This window comes from Pyxicephalus adspersus, chromosome 1, assembly GCF_032062135.1.
Source record: "Pyxicephalus adspersus chromosome 1, UCB_Pads_2.0, whole genome shotgun sequence".
In the NCBI taxonomy this organism is placed as follows: domain Eukaryota; kingdom Metazoa; phylum Chordata; class Amphibia; order Anura; family Pyxicephalidae; genus Pyxicephalus; species Pyxicephalus adspersus.
The window spans coordinates 164721985-164740449 of record NC_092858.1 but is presented as its reverse complement, the minus strand read 5'-3'; the positions used below and the strand labels follow the sequence as shown (position 1 = coordinate 164740449).

The window sequence follows — 18465 nt, the reverse complement described above, 5'->3', positions numbered from 1 at the left end:
CTTATTAATCCCCAAATTTGCGATAGGATACAAAAAAGTTTTTAGGTATCCCCTGGTTTATGTAGGAAAATCTGCCAGGGTCAGATAATCTGATAAAACACCTTGAAATAAGAATTTCAGTTTTAATAATAAATACCAAGGCACTAGGACTTTATGGGGTTCTAAGGGGTGACATTTCTCTTGAATTGCCCTAGCAGCCATGTTTTTACAGCCATGTTCATCTGCGGCCTTGGTCATTTAATTTTGGGTCTGTACTATTGGATTTGATAAAGCTACAGGAAGGCGGGTGATGAGTCTTTATAGGCCAAGCCATATATCTGGTGTATTAGCTCAATAATAAATTGATCTCTGCATTTTGTGAATTGTTTGTGATTTTCTTTGTTGTTCTATTGTTGGATTGCCTGATTGTATGTGATTTTTCTTAGTTAATTAAAATAAAAAATAAACATAAAACAAACCCCAAGGTGTTAAAACTTTTACTAAAGGGTTGTAGATACTTTCCTGATTAAAGCATAGGACATGCTTCAAACTCCAATCAACTGTACATTTTTACCCAGAGATATTATTATTACACAGTATTTATATAGCACCAACATAATATACAGCGCTTTACAAATCTATAGTCATGTCACTAGCTGTCCCTCAAAGGAGCTTACAGTCTAATGTCCTTGCCATAGTCATAATATGTCTTTATTACAGTCTAAGGTCAATTTGTAGGAGGAAGCCAATTAACCTGGACAAAATTTGAACCTGGGACCCAGCTCTGCAAAAGGCCGGAGTGCTAACCTCTGAGCCACCGTGCTGCCATATATATGCTTTGAAGCATTCTAAAATGTCATACAGTAATATTGGTTTAAACGTCAGGTTACCTTCAAAATGCATATTAAGGTGTTTTACAGGTTTTTGAATCAGGGCATGTGCTTAAAATATTTATTTATATGCCACTGAAGACCTCACAACAGAACAATAGTAAAACTGCAGGGTAAAGCTAAGATAAAAAAACAAGACAGAAAAATAGTCTTTAGCAGTAACAGAACAAAATGAAGAAGAAGGAAGAAAATGTGTCATTCTCCACATAACTGGCATCAAGCTAGATTTATCTCTTGATATAATTAGAGGCGCAGTTCAAATCACTGTCTTTATCTCCAACTTCCTCGGTATCATGGTCAAGATTGTCCATATCTGCGGCTTCTGCACTGAGAACACTACTGAGCAGCGTGAACTGTCTTATAATTACCGCTTCTCCATTGGGTTGACCGATCAAGTCATTAGAGCCCATTGAGACATTTTTGGAGAGATCATCAGAGTCCACCAGAGATACAGAATTCAAATGAATTGTTTTCGGGGAATCATCAAAACCATTCCATAAACTTGAAAGGAGGTTCCCTGCACTAAAAACATCTCCTGGGACTTCCATGCTTTCCTTTAACAATGAGATGGCTGCAGAATCTGTGGTAGGAATATTGTTGCCTATAGACATCATGGTTTGAACATTTGGACCAGCTGATTGTACCACCCCTGTAAGGTCCAATAGTGGACCAACTGAGTGCTCCCCCATCGGCACCCCATTGCTAGACCAACTTCTTTCTTGATTCATAGCTTCTTGATGGTCCCCATTCATAGCATTTAGATGATGTGCAATATATGGGGCACTGTCTATCTGTCTTGAAGAATGCTCATTGATTTGTTCATCAGAATGGTACATAATTAAAGGATTGGTGATCATCGGTGGAGGTATATGATCAGGTTCATGAAGAAGACGTCTTGAGTGAGGAAGAGATTCCTTAAAGAGAAAATAGTTTTGTAATTTTTTATGTTTATATGTTTATGTATATAATTATTATGCTTGTATTTATTTTGTTTGTTTTGTTAGACATTGGCTATAACCGATATAGGCACATCCAGGTTTGTTAAAGAATGCTGGACCTTCTTTTTAGAAGGCAAGCAAACCTAGAAACCTGTCCTGAAGAAACTAGAGTCAGACAGGTCCTGCATTTATTGCTGGAAGACATACAGCATCACCCAGCCATTTTTCACAAACCTGGGTGTCCCAGGTGCACCCTTTTTATTAATTTATTGTGCTGACTTGCTTTGCTGACGTGTTTTGACAGAGGCATGTTTACGGGGCCACATTGCACTACTCAGGGAGCCACTGAATTTTGGCCCTGGAGCGAATGTGACAGATTAGATATCCTGACATACCACTAATACCACCACCATACCAACAGGTCAATGACTTTCCAAGTGGTGAAACCAACAGTCAAGAAGTATAACAGATCCAGTTATGGTATAGCAGCCTCAGTGTTCCTGTATAACTATATATATATATATATATATATATATATATATATATATATATATATAGGAATTTCTCTAACTTGCAGTGAAGTTTTCTCCAATTTCTGACAAATATTCATACAAAGTTCTCTTACCAAAACCCTCGGGGGGAAAATCTTTTTCCTGCTGATATATCCCGCTTGATCAAGGAGGATTAGAAGCAGTACCAAAAAAATTAAAAGAATTACTGCAGCACCGATCCAATACATTTTATCAGCTAAAAAAAAAAAAAAAGCATTTATCTAATAATGTCACAAAATGAGAAATTACAAGTATTATTCTTAATAGGCACTTTGTATAGGAGTTTTAGGATGGATGCCAACATCATATGTTAAAAGTTTTTATTTTATTGTAAATATTAACCAAAAACATTGCCATTTGTCATAATCACATTATAGTTTTAAAAGACAATATAATACTACACAATCTCCATATCAGAATGAAAAGTTATATATTGCAACTTGTATGACCAATGGTGGGCTGGGGTGTAGATAACCTTTTGTGCCTTAGGGGTTCATACTTCTAGATTTGGTCTAGGTGAGTGATGGGACCTCCCTCTATCTATCATCTTTCAATCACCTACTATTATATATCTGTTTTTTATTGGACAGTTCAATTGAAGGTTCTGGTGTCCAAAAACTGGCCTTGCTATTATACTAATATAATGGTGTAAGGATCTTTATTTTCTAAGTTACAGCTATTTTCAGCTTAGTACAAAATGGGTAAAATTAAGACTCCTTGCGTAAATTGAGACTTAGGTTCATCACTGATCATGATGGAGACCAATACAGACTTCTCTTCCTAAGATTTGTTTGTTTTCCTCATTGGGCCTGATTTATTAAAGCTCTCCAAGGCTGGAGAAGATACACTTTCATCATGGAAGCTGGGCGATCCAGCAAACCTGGAATGGATCTATCCTGGACAATATGATGATATGAAAAGTATAGTTACAGAGGTAAGAATTGGGTTGGGTCATGTCATGTCACAACAACTACAACTAACTGGATATCTCACGACATGTTCATGGCAGGACTTCTGATCAATATCTGACCCTCATTGCATCACTTACCTAAAAAATTACATCTAATCCAATCATTTTATCAAATCAATGATTGGATTGTTATTAATAATTTGCCTGTAGGTACTAGGCCATATCCAAGCTAAAATGGAAATCCAAACGTCCCTTATCCCCAGTCCTTTTTAATATTGCCCTTGACCCTCTTATACGTCTTCTTATCTTCAATCCACAATTTGAAGGAATCACTTTTGGTAACACCAAGGTTAAACTCACAGCTTTTGCTAATGTTGTTCTCCTTTTTATTTCAAATCCAATTTCCTCTCTACCCTTTATAATGAACCCTTTGTCCCAGTTTTGTCCTCTGTCAGGATATTCAGTTAATTTAATTTAAATAAATCAGTGGCCCTATATTTGTACCCTAAACACAAACCTACCTGGTATAAGCGGTTCCCATTCAATTTTGGCTAAGATGAATTTCAGATACCTAGGGGTTCGGATTCCCTCAATTTATTTCCTTCTTTATGACCTAAATTTTTCACCTGCCTTAACCGGTATGCAGGCCTTTTTCAAATCATGGTCATCCCTTCTCCTTTCTTTTATGGGCCGTGTATCTTTGATCAAAATGGTGACATTTCCTAAATTATTATTTCTGCTACAGGCTCTCTCAATGTTTCTTACATTTAAACAAACTCAGTATATTAATGGATTATTCCGGCAGTTCATCTGGGGTAGTAAGCACTGGAAAATACCATAGTACACCAGGCTACATCAAATGGGGGCCTTAATTTGCCCAACATTGAGTTACACAATGAGGAATGCTACATTTTCTCAAAGATTGGCTTCAAGGCACCTCTTTTTATACAAATTTTGCTTTTGATTTTACCCTGTGCTCCCCTCTTCACTTCATTGTTTTGTTGCACTTCCATAAGAAGGTAATACTAGATCACGTTGAATGTAACCCACTGCTTTTTTCACAATGGCGTCTTTGGCATACTCTTCGTAGTAGGACACTGCTTAACGCCCATACTTCCCTGTTTCTCCCCTAGACTGGGAATCCTGATTTTACTCCCGGATTCACTTCTCCGGTGTCAAGGGAATGAGCTGCTGCGGCCATATTCTCAGTAAGATCCCTTTTAAACCCTAAAACACGTCAACTCTATTCCCTTCATGAATTGCAATTGGAATTCCCTAGAACTAGATGTAACTTGTTTGCTCTCTTCCAGTCACATGAATATAGTTCCACAGTTGCTCACGCTCTTGGCCACATACTGGCACAACCCTCTGGATACAAGGCTTCTGCCCCGTCCCCTACTAAAGTAATATCTAAATTCTACAAATTACTTGCAGAAATTATTGATTATGAAATGTAAACAACAAGTCTTGTGGGTTGGCAGCAACATTTCCCAGATTTGCATTGGCTTTGTCACAACTGCTGCGAGTGTATTGTAAAGCAGTGCCTTCGGTTCAATATCGTGAAATGTTTTTTTAAATTTAAATTTAAAATTTTTTCACCGAGCATATATCTCTCCATCCTGAGTGTAACATATGGGTCTAACAGAGCCAAACAATTGTCTTAAATGTGGTGCACCCCAAGCTGATCTTTTTCATAACCTCTGGGATTTCCCTCATAATTAAACATTTTTGGAGACAGGTTGCTCGATATATATCCAAAGACACCTGGTTAATTTCCTTCCTTTTACACCTTCCTGGGCTATATTTGGTATGATAGGAGGACACGGTATTCGCTAATCCCGTGGTCCTAAACGAAAGAATCTAAAACCCTCACATTTTTTGAAACTTGGGAGAGTTTCATTGAAACATTAAATGTTATCACTAAAGTCCATCTTTTTAAATATTTCAACCAAACTATTTCCGGCTTAATATGGATACCTTTCCATAATTCCTCCAGGAACCCTCCCTGAAGGAAATTGTGGTATTTCAAAACATTTGATTGCTTACTACTGTCAATCTCATGGTAAATGCATATTTTGTAAAACTGTTTATTTTTAAAAAAATAATTGATTAATAATTTTTAAAAAAAAAATGGAAATGCAGAACAGAGATTAAAGACAAAGTTGAACCATTTCATTTGAACAACTACCATTCATCCAATCTTGCACTCCAGAAACTCCTCCCAGATAGCACATCACTACTATCACCCCATTGTCATAAGTGAAACAATGCCATCATTACCTTTCTCCTGAGGTCCTTTTGTGATGGTGCATTTTTTGGGAGACGGAATGGATTGTTCCATGTTTTCTGAATCCATGATCACAGTTACACAATAGGTTGTACTGGGAGATAATGATGGGATGGGTATAGTAATATTTTCCTGATGGACAGCTTCTATAAAGATAGGGACCTGTGTGATTTAGAATAATGTATGGTTAATAATGCTTATCTGGACATAAATCCTAAAGCTTGCATACCTAAAGTAAATTACTAAAATATAGTTAGACAGAAGATAATTCTGAACATGCAAAGCTACAACACTCACCCCTCTTAATTCTTAATGGCACCCCAACACACCTTATCAACGGCATGAGATGCAATGCACCACAACACCTCAGACCGATAGGGCTCTATTTATAAAACAGGGATTAGATCAGACATTCCCTTAAACATTCCCTCATGGGAATTCTCCAGGTCCACATGTTTCAAGGGCAGTAGTTGATTCCCACCAATGCCAAATTTCCTTTTTTATAAATGGAGCCTATAGAGTTTTTGTTTACATGTTTGAGAATGAATTCATTCATCATACATACAGCTAGAGTGGTAATTGGGGCTTCTTATACTGCTTGTTAGGACTATTCAAATACTTTAATGTCCATGAAAAAGAAAACATGGAAAATGTTGTATTGCATGCATGTATTGAAGAGATGTACTGTTTTTTTTTTAACTAATTTTAAATAAAGAAGATTGTATTTAAATTTAAATATGGGAGCCCATCAATAACTATTGACATTTCATATCTGTACAGTAAAGATAATAAACTTGTTACCTTTGCAGAGGGTTCTAGGTAAATGTTATAATCTATGCTGGGAAAGGCCATCAGGATAGGGTCGAAGCTCTGTGTCTTTTTGTTCCATAAATAAGATACAGGTAGACCAATAGTGACGTTAATTCCGCTTTCTGCCGGCACAACGTCTACAATCGGAGGACCCACCACAGCTGAATAAAAGAAGAAATGACATATAGAAATCAAAAGTGCTTGCAACCACACGATTGTATTAAAGTGTTTGCAAGCGACATTAATTCAAGTCTTTTTAAGCTTTTATAGGAGTCCTATGGGATTACATACACTTTCATCAAATTTACATGACCAGACACAAACCTGTTGTAAATTTCTGTTTCAGTTTGTAGGTGCTCTTCATCTCCAAAACTGAAACAATTTAAACTCACTTTACTGCAATATGGCAACAAAAGAGGGCTATAGAGTTCCTCTAAAAATGTCATTGGGTTGCTGCTTTCCCCAAAAGGTCAAATATGAAAACAAATTGCATGCATTATTCATAATAGAATTTTCATTTTTTGGGGTTAGGGGATGTGCAGACTAGTTGTAAAAAACAGACAATAATCGCTAGTCTTTTTCAGGTGTTTGAAAACGCAAGTATAAGCATAAACCACAATGAATCACTTTCTAGGACTTTAATGGCTTTACGTTATAAGGTAAATCATACAGTTTTATTTAAACAAAGCAGATTTTATTTAATGAATTATATATTTCTACTATAAACACAACATTAATTGTACATCCAATCTTACAGAATGTTTTGCAACAAAAGCTTCCTCAGGACTGGTGAGACTGGTATCATGTATGAAATTATATAATATAAACCAAAAATAAACACAACTGCTACCATGATCTTTCAAGGTTGCATGGGGGGTGACCAGGCATTAAAAAAATATGTACCTGGGCCTACTTAGTATATGAAGTGCTTGTTTGAGTGCCTTCCAGCTGTTTTCACTTTTTTCTATATAGAATTAAAAGTGCTTTTAGCTACTTTTGCAAGCGTTTTTAAGTGGTAAAGACGAAACTGGTAGAAAGTGGTTTTAATTCAAATGTCTGAATGTAAAAAAACGCATGGGAACTGCTGCTGTGGCTACTGCCTTGAAAAAGAAATGATTTCTCCAATGTTCAAAGTGTTAACATGTTTTTACTCTCTAATGCTCTCTAACCTGTAATGCAGATATTGCAGTCTTTCTTATTACAACACTGAGATTGCTACCTTTCAAATCAGCTTGGCATAATAAAATACAAAGTACAAGTTTACCCATTTACACCCTTACCAATTACACATGTAAAAATGCCTACATACTCTGCATACCCTGCATACAATTGAGGAACCTGGTAACATCTTCCCCTACCCAATGTTTTGTCTATTGACATTCACAGACCTGACTCACTATTCCATTTTTGTGGATCCAGGTTACCTTTTGACCTTAACCCCCCTAGCGTTCTAATTCTGTCAGTTTTTTCTGTCAGCAAAAAGTGATCCTATTTTATTTGCATAGAATTTTTTGTTTATATTGTGGGCCTGTATAACCTAGGATTAACTCCCGGGTATAATAATTATATTTATTTATTATATTATAATCATAGATTATAATATAATACATACTTTTAAATCATAATTATAAAAAATAATAAAATAATAGACCAAAGCAATGTAATTTATCAAAAATTTCTCACTGAAATTTTCCAAACAAGGGTGCAATATTATTGATAAATAATAATATAAATTAGTAGACATCCCGGGTGTAGTAGATTTTGAAGCAGGGTGCTGCACAAAGCCCAACATCACAGTCAGGACAGTAGAACCTGGTTTCTTTGTGTTTCTTCCTTCCTCTGTCATCGGTCTTTGAGCAGCAAACCACGCACATTCTTGTAGGTTTTTCAGGGTTGGTGGGATGTATTCAGTGAAGTGACAACCGGTCAGGCGTTCTGGGTTGACAACGGTGGAAGCACGGAGTCCAGGTCTATTCATAGCCACTGATGGTGTTTGGTGGTTCTTGACTATGGATTTGGAAACTTGCAAAATGAAGTCTGAATGATTCACAGGCCTCTGACTATTTTTTTTGTACAGAACGTAGGCATTCCATAGGCAATGCTCAACAAGATGCCTGAAAATCTTTTTGTAGTACTTCATTTGCTGTTTCCTCATCGCTGGGTAGAATGTCATGGCTTGGACAGCTCTGTCCACACCTCCCATGGTGTTGTTGTAGTCAATCTCCACCTGTGGCTTCATCACTTCTTTCCCACGTTTTGTGTGTACCAGAACGGTGGAGGCATCATGGACAGTACTGATCAGGCACACATCTTTCTTGTCACGCCATCTCAGGGCCATCATCTTTCCTTTCTGCCAGGCAACAATTTCTCCTGTCTTCAGCTTCCCTTTTGCAAACAGTGATGACAGGTTGCGCCGGTTAGCCCTAACAGTTCCGTAGGCATTTGTTCTGTGTCGCAGAAGGTACTCATAAAGCTCAGGAGAGGTGTAGAAATTGTCAGTTGTGACACAATAGCCCTGACTTAGCAATGACTCAATGAGGGTTAGCACTGAAGATGTTGCCAATCCATATCTGGGGTTGAACAGTGTACAGTACCATATTCCATATGTAACCAGATGAGGATTCGCACAGCATATACGTTTTCACGCAAAATCGTGCCCTCTTTGACGCAATGTACTGCACCCAGCTGAGCCTCTCCTTGTAAGAAATTAGACTTTCGTCAATGCTGACATCTCTTTCTGGCACATGTGTGCTGGAAATTTTGTAGTGTCATCTGAGACATTTTGGTGCAGGATGGGTAGTCTCATCAAATTCTTCATTGTTTGCGAAGTACAGGTACTTCATGATGAGGGAAAAGTATTCTGGCATGACAGCGCCAAAGAGTGAAGTGGCAATCATTTTGTTCTTGGACCAGTACCACTTCTGCACGGGTTTGCTCACAACTCCCTGCAGGATCACCAAGCCCCAAAACAGCCAAATGTCATCCTTGGTCACAGGTTCCCACTTTCTGCTTCTTGCAAACCTCAGGTGTGGAGTACCTTGTTGTTGCCTGGCGTACCTGCATAAAACAAAATAAAAAAGGTATTTTAGGATATGTTCTTTTATAGTGTGAAGGTTGCAAGTAAAATGTTAGCAAACACAGAGCAGCATAAATGGTGGCATAAAAAAAAAATGTAAAAAGTTAGCAAACACAAAGCAGCACACGTTTGCAAAAAAGAAAAATTAGCAAAAAAAATTAAAAAAGTTTTAACAAGTTAGCAGACACAGAGCAGCATACACACATTTGCATAAGAAAAAAATTAGCAAACAATTTCAAAAAGTTAGCAAGCACAAGAGCAGCTTACCTGTTTGTCTCCTCAACAAATTTTTTGATACCTTTGTCGGTTAAAAACAGCTTCAGGTATGCCAGGGGGTTGTCACATTCAGCCTCAATTTTTATCCTAGGTGCACCGGTGAATGGAAATCTTGGTGGTGCTGCCTGGTCCGCATCAAAGTCAATGCTGCACCATGTACGCACAGCACTGACCTCAGGTCCAGAATCTTTGCTCAGTTCGCTGTCTGATGACAAATTTCCTGGTGAATCACTATCACTCGATTCCACAAGGAACTCCAAATCACTATCACTGCTTTCAAATTCCTCCAAAACAGCGCTTGCACCGACGAGATGCCTTTTGGATGCCATGTGGTCTCCAGCAATCAGTCAGGAACAATCAAGGTCAAAGACAAAGTGATGAAATGATACATTCAGGAAGTGATTTATAAGCCATCAAAAAGTCAGATCAAGGTCAGGGCTAATAGTGGGCAAAATGTAAATCAGGGCACTGGGCATTGATGCTTGGTGTACTACAATATGTATTTATACTTTTATTATGTGTTTTATTATGTTACTTTTATTAGGGGGACTTCTAAAGTTACCTCAGGTGTGACTCAGGGTTACTGCTTTGTGCAAGATTTTTCCACCCCAAATCACACTAGGGATTACCGCCAGGGGGGTTAAACCTCCCCATGGGACCACTGGAATGGCTGCCTACGAAAAAAGGAAAACCAACAACATCTTTGAGAGCATCTACAGGTAGTCCCTGAGTTAAGGACATTTGACATACGGACAACTCCTAGATACGGATGGGGAATTACCTGCTTGTTGGTGTGCTGAACGGAGGCTGGATGGAGGTGAGGGGAATGTTTGCATGACTTGCAGAACAATTTTTTTGCTAAACACAGCTGAGGTTGTGGGTGATGTTAAGGACTGAGCTGATCTGTAACATATTGCAACTCTTTATTTACCAAGACAAACTCTGCAAATTAAAGCACAGCTTGCTCCAGAAAGTAATGAATGTCTAGGCTCCATAAAGTTTGTTTTTTTTGCTTTGTTTGTGATTTACTCACAGTGAGGATTTTATAAAGTAACCGATACCACGCTGCCTAATAATATGTTGAGATAAACATCTGTCTTAAATGCATTTATTAAAATAATGTACCTGTTCCAATTACATACAAACTCAACTTAAGAACAAACCTACAGTCCCTATCTTGTATGTAACCCGGGGACTACCTGTAACTCCTTCTGTTAAAATCTTAAGTGGTCTGAAATTCAAATCTCCTATATACCCTGAGGAATCTTTATTGTGAAACGCGTTGAAAATAGAATAACAAGAAATAATGTAATATTAAACAGAAAAAAATAAATCAACCAAAACCATGATACTCTTTTTTTAACATACTGTAGTTCTTGATAACTAACATACACAACTAGTGAATTTCCATTGTGCTAACATATGGAGTTTTCAATAAAAACCTTTTCTGATGTTTGTACATTTCTTTTTCGGTAAAAACATAAACAAACTGACTCTTTTATCAGACCCAAAACAGATATATGGGCCTTCTTTCACACAAGTAAAAATACTTTCCATGAAAACTTACTGTGTTCTATAGGTGTAAAGATGGGCGATGGAGGTGAAGGACCCGATCGGTTCGTAGATGTGAAGCTCTCCACATGTGCCTCGTAATTTTTAAAGAATTCACTGAACTCTTTGGTCAGGTCACAATAGCGATTTGTAATATTGGAACAACTGGTAACAGGCTGAAATGTGCCACTACTAGAGGGGAAATCAGAGGATTAGATAACTTCCTATGTACTGAGTATCTATCTTTCCATCCATCTCTTCAAATTAAATACCATACATACTTGTTTTCTCGATATTCCACATTATAGAAGATGGCAGATTCAGTATTCGGTTCTTCCCATGTTAAAGTATGCTTAAAATTTTCTGAAGTAAAACTGAGATTCCTTGGTGGTTGAAGAATTCCTTCAGCTGCCGATATGGAAAAAAACAAAACATTTTATGATGTGTTTATCTGCCCAGACAGCAGCAAATCTAAATGGAGAGCGATCAGATGCAAGAGAGAGTAGAATCCAATTATCAGGTGATTATTATTATTAATAATTAGGATTTATATAGCGCCAACATATTACACAGCGCTGTACATTAAATAGGGGGATATGAAAACTTCTGGTTAGTGTTCCCTTATCAAAGTGGGTAAAGAATAATTATATGATCAGAAGTAAATTGTTTATGCAAACAAAGGTAAGTAAGCAGAAACATCAATTTGCTGTTACTGATAAAGGAGAAGTTCATACTCCAGTTCTAGGCCAGTAACTGAATCTTTTCAAACAAGTTGTCAGTGTTCTGGATTGCTACTTCCAATATCTGGATTTCCCGGCTCTTAGCCTTCAACTCCTTTGCTCCATCACCCCACTGGTATCCCCCCTTTGGGTTTCTGTGTTACCATTGACAAAAGACAGGGATGCCAACTCATCACAAACCCATAGTGGTAGGTGGATCAGTTCCAGAGTATAGAAAGACAGTAGACTGGATCACAGATACCATAAGTAATCTGTTGGGCCATGAAACCCTCTAAGCTTTTCTGAGGACCATTCTCTTCTACATTCTTCCTCAGGTTTCCTCCAGTGATTGCTAAGGGATTTTTGAGCAATGAGCAGTTTGTGCCCCTCAGGTCAGTTTAAGTGACACAAATGATCTTTCTGGCTATCAGTAAGGGTGACATTCTTCCCACTGGCCAGCAATGTAAGAGACATTCTTCCCACTGATCACCATACTAATGCAATGTGAGCTGTGGTTATAGTAATACCAGGGAATCCTTAAAGACTAGAAAGTTATTATGAAATAATATATGGTATGTTGAAATGTTGAGAAAAGCTGTACTAAAGGAGAATTTTAAATTGAAATGAAACTAATATCTGCTGACTTCAACCATCAGATAAAAGGAAAGTAAAAAAAAACAAGATTGGGTATTCTTTGCAAAGTGGACTATCACTAATATAAGTGAATTATCACTGGCAAGGTGATAAATCACCTTGGTAAGTGAACAGCCAAAATTCCTTAAGTAAATCGGCCCAATTGTCTAAATAGAATACAATAAATCTAGAATACAATAAAACTGCCTAACATCGATTCTTTGTTGGGCATTGGAACTGGTTTAACTCTATACTCTAAACTCTTAAAGCAATGTTATTTGGTAAATGGAGGTTTTTTAAATTTTTTGTAAAGAGTGATATCAAACAAGTTTTTGGAAGGCAAAGCATTTTATATAATATATATAACATGAAAACACTGACCCAGCAATGGTAGATAGCACAGGTGCAGAAGCTTTGGTAGTCCAAGCATCCTAGGAATCCGTAGCACAAATCTGTGAAACAAACAAAGAAATATAATAAGAAATGTATGAATACAAGATGAAAATATGTAAAGATTTGTTTTCTGTTATAAAGAAATACATAATCCACAACCAAAACTGTCTGGCCAGCAAATCATTTTATAATCCAGATTTTACAATGGAGCAATAGAGCATTTTGGGACCCGGCCTTTCTTTACAACTCATTGTGAGGTTTGCAGCTTGAGCACTAATAGACAAGATATCTGCAGGAACAACCTGAAGACACTAAAGTGAACAGAAAGCTGGAAACCTTCTGTAATTGAGACTATCTCCATGATATTTTACAAAGGGCAGTACGATGGTTCACAGCCTTTGCAGCGCTGGGTCCCGGGTTCAAATTTTGGCCAGGGCACAATCTGCATGGAGTTTGCAGGTTCTCTCTGTGTTTGTGTGGGTTTCCTCTGGGTACTCCGGTACTCCCACATTCCAAAATATTCAGTTAGGTTAATTGGCTTCTCTCTATAATTGATCTTAGACTTTAATAAAGACATGTGACTATGGTAGGGACATTAGATTGTGAGCTCCTCTAAGGGATAGCTGGGGACATGACTTTGTACAGCGCTGTGTAATATGTTGGTGTTAAATAAATACTGTGTAATAATAATAAATGGTGTTCCCATTTTTCTTGGCATAACACTGGCTTTGTATTTTAAAGTGATCCTTTGATTTTTTTTGAAAAATGCAAGTAAAAGCCCAGAAAATCATCTAAAATACATCAAATACTTCCTAAAGATCTTATGGGAAAATTGTTGGTGATATGAATGGTGGACTTTTAAATGTTAAAGGCTATCTGATGTACACACATTAGATGATTCCCATCCGATTATCATTTCAGGGCTAGTATCAGACGAGACTCTGACGTGTGTACATCGGCCATCCGACCATCCATGGATCAGTCCTGATGGACTTGGCAAAGTCAGGAACAGAGCCCATTTGGGTTGTCATTCCATTACAGGAAGTATCTGTCAGAGAGCCATCATGGTAGCATCGCCAGTTGTTATTGAAATAAATGCTGCAGATTTAAAAAAAGTTATAAAAGCAATTATTCAAAATGTAAAAAACATTTTAGTGAAAGATACATACATAATATTTGTATTTGGTGTGGTAGTAAGTTGGGGGGTGCCAGGGATCCTGACAAGCCAATTTAGAAGTTTAGTGAAACAAAAATCTAAAAAGCAGCAAAATGACAGCCAAATGACTAATGAAAACTGATTTCTGGCACAGTTCTTGCAATATACACTGACACACACTGACACACTCACCGATGTACAATTTGTGCTCGTCTCTCACTGTACAGACAACTTTGCTTCCTTTACAGAGAAATGAATCCCACAATACGGCTCCACCTCTGCCATCTCAGAACACTCCCCACTAAAAAGACGATGAGTGATGTGAACATCAACTAGGAGTGTCACTTTCTACCACACTTGGAGTTTGTGGCTTCCTGAACACATAAATCATATGTATAGAATTAAATAGATTAGGATCGGGTGTAAAGAAGGGTTTTTATCTCCCAAAATTAAGAGAAATTCCCCATCTTAGGCAGTTGGTGATGACACGTGTCCCTGTTGGAAATTTACCTTCAGCTATTGTTTTTGTCTTCACTAAGTTTTTATTGATTTTTCAGAAAATATAGGGAGTGGGAAAACAGGAGTAATTTATAACAAATAACATAGTATTGGAAAGATTCAAGTTCAACAGGTGGTTTGGTAGCAGTTATTGTTTTTAACAGCAACTCATAGTTTTTCCTTCCATTTTCTGTCCCGGTGACATCAGGACAAATAGGATGAGTCTTCCGAAGAGAGCATAGACAGTAATAAAAATATGATAGGGATTCTAATCATTCCTAAACAATTCTATCTATAACTGGGCAAAATAATAATAGTTTTGGGTATACTTGCATATAACAGAACTGGTCAGAATAGCAATATGAAAGGTCCAGTAGGGTCATAATCCCCTTCCTTCCAAACTATTTTTTATTACCTAATCAGTCACTAACCCAGAAAAAATACACAGCAAGCCACTCTGCTTTAGCACTTTGCAGTATAGAATGTAAAGGTAGAGAACATGCCCCTCCATTGCCCCCAATTATGCAGAACACGAAGAACGATTAGGTAAACCCACTTAAACAAAACTAAACTCATTGGTGGGTGTTGAGCTTCTGCCATATTCAGTATTATTATTATTATTATTATTAATAAACAGGATTTATATAGCACCAACATGTTACACAGCGCTGTACAATAAATAGGGGTTGCAAAAGACAGATGGAGTGACGCAGGAGAAGGAGAGGACCCTGCCCCAAAGAGCTTACAATCTAGAATACGGGGGAAGTATCACACTATAGGATGGGTGAAGGACTGCTTTAAGCCTTTTTTGGCTCTACTTTTTTGTTTATTGTAATGTTTTAAATAAATTGAAATGAATCATGCATTTTCTTTATGAAAGTAATTGTGGTGTGGTTTCTGTCACTACATTCCTATTCACTTTGTAATACCTGGGGATCTTTCAAGTTACCAGTGTATACTTCTGGTTTTTCAAAGTTCTGAGACAGATCTGTGCTGGCATGAGCAGTTGGGTTATCAATCTGACTGATTAAGGTGTAACAATGGCAGTTAATGGTCATTGTACTTGTTCTTGTAATATTGGGGACATATTGTAGCTTATTCAAGGCAATTCTCCAGTTCTGATGAGTGCAAGAAAAAAATTCTCTAGTATTGACGGTATATCTACACATGGTAAGGAAGACACAAAAATCCAATCACCATGGGATGTGGAAAGGCAGATGGTGAATATCCAAGAACAGGGTTGGAGGTATAAGTTGTGGAAACACCCTCTTCTAGTTACATAATGCCATCCTTGGGACATCATCTGTTTTCATATATAATGTCTTTTTACCATCTGCATCAATGAGAGTTCTCAACATCACCTGTCTTTTTCTAGTTCTCCTTCTTTCCCTCTCTCTTTTTCTCTCTTTACAACTCAAACTCGCTTTCTCCTTTGCTCTCTTTTTTTCCTTTCTCTTTCTTTTCCTCTCCCTCTCTCTCTCCGCACCTCAAAAATGCCTTGGGATCCAGCGATCTGCTTTGCACTTGTACCACATTGTACATGTAGTAGCTCCCCCAAGGCAGTGGGGGGGGCACAAGGTGCCTGGCCTAGGGGACAAAAAAGTACAAATCTGGTCCCTGTCTGTCACCGGAAACCATCATGAAAAATAGTTTCCAGTGACAAAAATCCTACGTATGTACATATGTACATACCAAAAATGTCGCCTGGTTTGCATGTGGAAGAGAACCTCGTTGTATAAACAGGAAGCTGAAGCTATGAACACGTCATGTCTGAAAGTACTTTAAGACCTTTTAGACCTTTTACGGGCACTGTGAAAATGTTTCTTTAGCTGGGTATTGATATGAGGGGTAGATGGGGCTTGGACATGGGGGGGGGGGGGGTATCTGCTGTATGTATAGGGGAGTTTTGGGTGGGTGGACTCAGTAACCTACTTGGAGTTCAATGACAACATCTAAGCATCATAAAGTTATCTGCTCTGCGACCTGCAATCACCTAGAAGGGACAGGTTCTGCAGCATCCATGGGCGTCTAATGCCATTCAGTGATGTCATTTAAATAATGCAAATAGCTTCATACTAAGTCAGTCCTAGAAGAATGTCTGGGCCACAAATGTACAGAAGTGGACCCATAGAATTGGCACCCTTGTAGTTACCCAAATTATATTTCCTATTATGCAACATATTATTGGGCTTTTTGCAGGCTTTTTTCAGGTCTAATCTTGCTATTGATGCTGAGAAAGCATGAGGGGCAGGTCATTTTTTTAGAAGAAGTTTTAGAAGTCTGGAACTACCAGATCACAATCTGCTTACTGGTTTTATTGAAGGACTGGTAATACGTTTATGGTTCTATGTTTAACTTGAGTTTTATCAAAAACCACATTGCTGTTGATTTCTAAATGGGTTGCAGGTTTTATCTTGGTTAATGTGGTTGCAACAGATTTCATTTAAACCCCAATAAAGAGCCACAGCCAAACGTTTTCCACATCTTTGATGTCTAAAATACTATTTTAAAAATTGCTTATTCTTTTGCTGATTTTGAAAATTATCCTTTTATGGGTCCTGTTTACAAATGTTTTTTGCCAATATTCACCCAGTTTTTGATCAAACATTTTGACAACAGGGTAAATTAGAAAATGCGTGAATAAACTTTTACCTAAAGTTGTGTAACTTTACAATGAAAACTTTTTAAAACCGAGTTCATTAAAGTTGAGCTATGGTCTGCAGTGTCTGGGGGAGGGAAATCATGATACAAATGAAGAAGGATTTGGGCCATTCATGGAAGTTCTGGTTTATCAAACATAGTAACTGGATTTTGTATTTGTTCGGACTGTCATACATGTTACATGTGTTTTCCCTTTCAAGGTGTCCCACTTTCTCAGGTTTTGATGGGTGGTATGCTACAAATGAGACAGAAATCCTTTAGATGATACCAGACGTATCTGTGGTTCATGTGTGGTGTTATAGGAGTATTCACTTTACACAGTTATCACTAAGAAAACACAGAAGTGTATGAATAACCAGAGACCTCCACAAGCAGATTCTCAGTAATATTCATCAAATTCTCCTATGTTGGCAGTGTGGTTTTCACAGTTACACGCAGGGGATGCTTATGATGGTGTAGAAGAAAAGTGACCATTTGCCATCAGCATGATACTGTATTTTACTAGTAAGGTCAATGAAATACATTTGATTTAATGATATAGGTTACAGTGTCCTTTGCTTTGTCTCTTAATAAAATCTGTTTGACTACTGATTATGTAAAGCCCAACAAAATAGAACAAAGCAAATTCTGGTAGTAATTAGGTTCATCGGTAAATAAAGCATAGCAAAGCAAAGCAAAGTGGTAAATATATCTTTCCTGGGCCAAATGTATTTGTACACTACAAAATTGCACATTTGTGCAATACAGCTCTTTCCTTGAGGATCACTCAGATGTCCAACTCAAAATAAGGATAAGAATAGACACAATGCTATACTTTCCTGCATTCCTTTATTACAGTTGAAGCTATGAGGTTGATTTTATGTTGTTCACTTACCAGGGTGAATTATCACCTTGTAAGGGATAATTCGCTTAGCTTGGAGAATGTGGTGAACATTCACTTATTAAAGAATACTTAATCATGTGTAAAGAAATTTCTGGTGAAATGCTTCCTGGGTTGAAGTCAGCTGAGCTTTATCTCATTTAATAAGCTAAGTGATAAAATCCTTGCAATTAGATAATTCACTTTGCTTTATAACCAGCTTGTGTTCATTTAATAAAACAATCTTAGCCTGCGATGGGAGAGTGGGCGGGTTGTGT

General features: G+C 37.6%; 1 protein-coding gene across 3 annotated transcripts in view; it reads right to left on the bottom strand.

Annotated features, from left to right (window-relative positions):
- Positions 1 to 459: 459 nt before the first annotated feature.
- Positions 460 to 18465, bottom strand: part of LOC140321505 (uncharacterized) — a 33410-nt gene continuing 15404 nt past the window's right edge. The window contains exons 1-8 of one of the 3 annotated variants that reach the window (XM_072398236.1): positions 14362 to 15039; positions 13002 to 13072; positions 11550 to 11676; positions 11285 to 11460; positions 6357 to 6526; positions 5549 to 5717; positions 2433 to 2554; positions 460 to 1783 (exon numbers count right to left, since the gene is read on the bottom strand). In XM_072398236.1, coding sequence (XP_072254337.1) covers positions 1097 to 1783; positions 2433 to 2554; positions 5549 to 5717; positions 6357 to 6526; positions 11285 to 11460; positions 11550 to 11676; positions 13002 to 13050 — 1500 coding nt within the window. In that variant the 5' untranslated portion in view covers positions 13051 to 13072; positions 14362 to 15039 and the 3' untranslated portion in view covers positions 460 to 1096. Of the gene's footprint in view, positions 1784 to 2432; positions 2555 to 5548; positions 5718 to 6356; positions 6527 to 11284; positions 11461 to 11549; positions 11677 to 13001; positions 13073 to 14361; positions 15040 to 18465 lie in introns of those variants that run through there. The other 2 variants (XM_072398231.1, XM_072398239.1) reach the window with 2 other exon arrangements.